The 5,662-nt window shown below is 44.4% G+C and overlaps 1 protein-coding gene across 1 annotated transcript; it reads left to right on the forward strand.

Annotated features, from left to right (window-relative positions):
- The first annotated feature begins 567 nt into the window (after positions 1-567).
- Positions 568-4,450, forward strand: TPT1 (tumor protein, translationally-controlled 1). Its single transcript, XM_081280304.1, has 6 exons — positions 568-739; positions 1,011-1,084; positions 1,618-1,808; positions 2,204-2,309; positions 3,251-3,367; positions 4,242-4,450. Exons 1-6 carry the CDS (start codon positions 712-714, stop codon positions 4,242-4,244), a joined length of 519 nt encoding a protein of 172 aa, XP_081136430.1. The 5' UTR covers positions 568-711; the 3' UTR covers positions 4,245-4,450.
- The last annotated feature ends 1,212 nt before the right edge of the window (positions 4,451-5,662 follow it).

The raw sequence follows: 5,662 nt of genomic DNA on the forward strand, positions 1-5,662 counted from the left end.
ACGTGGAGAAGACAGCTGGAAAGCCCCTGAAAACTTCTCTGAGGCTCTCGGAGATCTGAAGAGCCAGACAGGCCGCGCGCCTGCCCTCCACCTCGTAGACAGCTCCGCCGTTCCCTCAAGATTCAAGGTCCTAGCCCTCCGCACCAGAAATCCCCCTACATCAGCTGACATTTTTGCTCCCAGGGAGGGGGGGAGAGAAGGGAAGGTGCCAGCGGTGAGCAGCGCTGGGCTGGGGCGGAAGCCTGAGACGTCATCTAGGCCCCACCCAGGCTCAGCACCTCCAGGGGCTGCCCCGCGGGGTAAGGCCATCACGCCCCGCCTCCCCAGCTGTGCCCCACCCCGGCCCGGGAGCGCCCTGGAGCCCTTCCAACTCCCCTCCCCCGCGCGCTCCTCCCGCCCCACCTCACGCACCCAGCCCAACGCGATATTATGTCTCCGCGACAAGTTCCCGGATGCTCGCCTTCCCTTTTGGGACCGCGCCGTAGCCCCACCCCCGCGCGGCTCTGCGTGCCACGTCACCGCTTGCGGCGCTTCCGGAGGCGCAGCGGGCGATGACGTAGAGGGACGTGCCCTCTATATGAGGTTGGGGAGCGGCTGAGTCGGCCTTTTCCGCCCGCTCCCCCCTCCCCCCGAGCGCCGCTCCGGCTGCACCGCGCTCGCTCCGAGCTCCTGCTAAGCTAGCGCTGCCGCCGTCTCCCTCCAGTCGCCATCATGATTATCTACCGGGACCTCATCAGCCGTGAGTCCTGACTGCACTACCCTTACTGGCCCACGAGGAACTGGGGTGCGGGTGGGAGCGGAGAAGGCGGACACCGCCGCCATCCTGGGTCCAGGGACGCCGGCCACCTTTCCGGGGGCGAGGAGGGATCGGTGCCGGGGAAGCGCCCGGGTCTCGAGCGCTGGGGCGGGGCAGGGGGCCGCGTGCGCCTGCCCGGCGCGGGAAATGGCGGAGCCGGCTCCAGGCCTCGATGCCGGCGCACCGTGATGAGTGGTTCCCTGTCCCCGAACAGATGATGAGATGTTCTCCGACATTTACAAGATCAGGGAGATCGCGGACGGGCTCTGCCTGGAGGTGGAGGGCAAGGTGAGTCGGCCGGCCGCGCGGGGGAGGCAGAGCCTGGCGGGCGGGCTCGGGTTTCCGCGACTCCCCCGCCCGAGGTTGTGCAATCCTCTCCGCCCCCTCCTGGCGGAGGAGTCGGCTCTTTCCGGGCTCGGGTTTTTCTAGAAAAGTGGAGGCGGAGCTGAGCCTGGAAATAGGTCCGCCGCCTCGGCGCCCATCCTCCTTCCGGGCCTTCCGGGACATGTTGTCTCTGGTTTGGGGGCCCCAGACTCTTAAACATTTGCCCTGTCATCACTTAACTAGTGGCAACCTAGGAGCCCACAACTGGAAACGCGTTCCACATGCTTGTAGTGAATCCATTTTCGTTCTGGTAAACTGGCAATTAGTTTCTGTTAAACAGTTTTGAGAAACCAACATTTCTTCCCCCCCAAAAATGGTGCTTTTGTGGTTTCCAACAAAAATTAAGAGTATTTTGAGAAAGCATAAACTGCTGGCATAGGAGTTATTTTGGAATTTTTTCCCCCATTTTTGTAACTAAACTACTTACTCTAATGCAGATGGTCAGTAGGACCGAGGGTAACATTGATGACTCGCTCATTGGTGGAAATGCCTCCGCTGAAGGACCCGAGGGCGAAGGTACCGAAAGCACAGTAATCACTGGTGTTGATATTGTCATGAACCATCACTTGCAGGAAACCAGCTTCACAAAAGAAGCATACAAGAAGTACATCAAAGATTACATGAAATCGTAAGTGATCTTAACACCCAGCCAAAGTCTGGGATCGCTTATTTTAATAAGTTCCTTAGTAGTAGATCGCTTATTTTAAGTTCTTGTGAAAGGCCTGATACTTTGTTGAAAACCTCACTGACAAGGGTGGTTGCTTTCAGTAAACTACTGCAAGCATGCTTAAGCATGCAGTCTGGTCTTCTTAGAATGATATTTTTTAAATATTTGGAATTTTAAACATTTTTTGAAAGATTTCTTCTGTAAAGTAGTAATATCTTAATTGTGCTATTACTTTGCTTATTGAAAGCTAGGCCTGGTGTTGCAGAATTCTTTGTTGCTTGTACTTGTTACTTTAAAAACTTTTATATTGTTCAAAGTTCTATACTTTTAACAATCATTTAATGATATTGTTGTAGAATCAAAGGCAAACTTGAAGAACAGAGACCAGAGAGAGTAAAACCTTTTATGACAGGGGCTGCAGAACAAATCAAGCACATCCTTGCTAATTTTAAAAATTACCAGGTAAATACTTTCATTATTTGAATCAAATGGGTGTACTGTTTTAGCTGCAAAAACAGAAGGTAAGTTTTTAATCTTCCTATAATAATTGTTGTTTGAGTCATTTAAATACATTGATGCATAGGCTTAACTGGTAGTCCAGGTATAGGAAGTAACCTTCCAGGATCTTAAATGTTTCCATATTTAATGGCTATTTTATGCTATTTCATAACATTTCTCAGTTCTGCCTTCTTGGACTTCCTTAACTTTCTAAATATTCCAACTTTTATTTTAAATTCCAGTGTCTTATGACACTGGCTTTTGGATGCATCTGAGCTTGTTGGACCTGTTATTGGAAAACTTCAGTGACTTCCCTTGACCTCTAAGATGTAATTTTAAAACAACACACATTGCAAACTGGCTTTAAAATTTTTTAACTAACTTGTATTTCCATTTGATGTACTTTAAATTATTGTCAGCCTGACTACTGAGGCATGCAGGTTAGTTGGAATTTCATGTGGGCTTGATAAAGTAAAAGTTCCTAGAAAGCCTGAAGTGTTCCAGGATTGGTCTGCACTATTTTGATTTATTAGTGCTTTAATCAAGTGAACTGATGTTTGTGAGTAATGAGCACTGCTTTTAGGCATCAGCTTTTTTTTTTAAGAGAGTGGGGGGGGGAGAGAGAGAATTTTTAATATTTATTTATTTTTTAATTCTCGGCGGACACGACATCTTTGTTGGTATGTGGTGCTGAGGATCGAACCCGGGCCGCACGCATGCCAGGCGAGCGGGCTACCGCTTGAGCCACATCCCCAGCCCTAGGCATCAGCTTTTACTTGCTGGAATTGCTTGGGTTTTTTTTTTTTTTTTTTTTTTTTTTTTTTTTTTTTTTGTGGTGTAATAGGTTTGCTTTGATGTGATACATTCATATATGGTGGTCTAATTCTGGGTATTTGTTTCCCAAGTTCTTTATTGGTGAAAACATGAATCCAGATGGCATGGTCGCTCTCCTGGACTACCGTGAGGATGGTGTGACCCCATATATGATTTTCTTTAAGGATGGTTTAGAAATGGAGAAATGTGTAAGTATGAGAAAGTGGTTTGAAATCAGTAATTTGTGAAAATAGAGATTTTAGGTATGATTCTCAGTGTTTCTTGACAGAATGGATTCTACAACACTACTTTTAAAACATGGGATTTAGTTTGCTTCTCTTTGGGGATCTAGAGAGGATTGTATTTCACATGTAATAGATTCTTGTGGTGTAAAGGCCTAGAATCTTGGTTATCTACAGAAAACAGTGTAGATGGTTCAGAGACAACACTCTATGTTGACCTTCCCCATTAGATATGACTTCCATTTCTTCTATTTTGTCACACATGCATGAGTGGCACTCTGGTTTACTGATAATTAGCAATTGATCATTGAAAGTCTGAGACATTATATTCTAGTAAGTAGCTAGAACTGACTGCTAAGAAGATCATTTTTAGTAAAAATAAGTGTATGTTTGCTGTGCAAGGAACTTCCTGCAAAGAGGCTGTATGGAAACAGACATTGTCCTAGCTTCAGGGCTTCCTATAAATTAAGTAGAGGATATGAGCAAAATAAATGGCAACAGTGGCCTAAAATTAGGGACTGTACAAGATGGTTGACCATTCATACTCCATTTGAGCTTTTTGGTGGTATAATACTGCAAATTGGACTTGATGCATAATAAGATTTTTCTGGAAAATGTGCTACTTCCAATTGGGTAAGGATGTTCTGCATCCACTGATAGACCTTGAACAATTTGCTGTTGTTCTTTTGGTTTGCACTAGGATGCAAAAGAAAATAATCCCTGCGCTTTCTGTCTGTCTGTGTGGCAGTCCAGATTGAATTGGGGAATACAGCTGTAGTTTAGAAAAGTTGGTACTCTTTATTGGAAAAGGTGTTAATGTGATCTTACTTTATTTTTACAGTAACAAATTTGGCAGTTACTTTGGACCTATCATCTGTCATCATAACTGGCTGCTGCTTGTCATCCACACAACACCAGGACTTAAGACAAATGGAACTGATGTCATCTTGAGCACATTTATTTTGACCGTGGTTTATTTGGAGTGGAGGCATTGTTTTTTAAGAAAACATGTCATGTAGGTTGTCTAAAAATAAAGTGCATTTAAACTCACTTGAGAGAAGTTCTCTTAGTTTAATACATGTTTAAACTAAATCCAACCTGTAGTGTTCCTGGAGAAGCTAGAGCCTGATTGTAGGCCACCATTAGAAAGCTGACTGTCTTCAGATAACTCCTGCAGTGAAAACTACTTCTGCAACTGGAATCTAAAAAACAAGAATCAAGGTTTTAATTCTGACTTGTAATAAAGGGAAAGACCATGCTCATAACAGTGCCAACATTTGAAGTGTGGAACTTACACATTGCATCACCTACAACGGAAGTAGTTAACCCTGGAAGAGGTTACCAAAAGAATAAAGAGACACTAACTCAGTTGGAAGCAATGTATTGTCTGAGCTTATTTTAACATAAGTAGAATCAAGTTACCTGGAATGAATTGCCAATTCCCTGGTAACTAGAACAGGGGTTGGCAAAGGGGGTTCATTCTACCTGTACAGCTCCAGGTGGTGGTTGTATCTTTAAATGTTGGGGGGGGGTCAAAAGAATACCTTATGGGATATGAAATTAAATTTTGTGTCCAGTTTTTTGAGACATTTAATGTATGGTTTGACTATAGTTTGTAAAATGGAAAAAGCAGTTGAATGTGATGGTTGGACCTTTTAAGTCCTTAAAACCCAGGTCCCTTTATGAAGCACACCAATCCCTCCTTTGAAAGGAAGGGAATAGCTAGTGGCCAGAGGAGAAGTATCCAGAAAAGCTGTGTGCTTTGGAATGGATATGAATATGCATCTGACAGACCTGGAGCAATAAAAGTCTGCTGCTAAGGTTTTCACTATTAGGTGAGAAGGAAAAAATGACCTTGCACTTTGGCAACTAAGATTGAGAGGGAAAACATGGAAAATTCTTTTAGCAAATGGAATATTTTGCTTGGTTTATTATATCTTTAAAAGGGTAAACATTAAAAAAAGACCATTGACTCCATTTGGACATGTGAGTCCAAAGATCAGACTATGGAATTTGCCATATAATTTCAAAAAATGTGGTCCTGAATTTTAGGTTAATAGTGCCCCCTGGTGATGGAAAGCAGACCCAAACACTGGACTCTCCAGTTAATTTAAGCATTCTGGCTCTGACATGAAATCAAAGGGAAAAAGTACCAGCCCTATTTAGGCCATTACTGTCTGAAACATTGTAATTAGAAAGTATTTAGGGTGATCAATTCTGTTAAAACCAGGACAATCTGGCAGAGGGGTAAGGGTTTTAAGG

This window comes from Spermophilus citellus (assembly GCF_964194105.1).
Source record: "Spermophilus citellus genome assembly, chromosome: 1".
Lineage (NCBI taxonomy): Eukaryota > Metazoa > Chordata > Mammalia > Rodentia > Sciuridae > Spermophilus > Spermophilus citellus.

Bases quoted from the DNA above. Each gene is read 5' to 3' on its own strand.
- TPT1 (XM_081280304.1), top strand. From the start codon at position 712: ATGATTATCTACCGGGACCTCATCAGCC. The intron at 740-1,010 runs GTGAGTCCTGAC...GTCCCCGAACAG, and splicing joins CTACCGGGACCTCATCAGCC to ATGATGAGATGTTCTCCGAC. The intron at 1,809-2,203 runs GTAAGTGATCTT...ATATTGTTGTAG, and splicing joins ATCAAAGATTACATGAAATC to AATCAAAGGCAAACTTGAAG.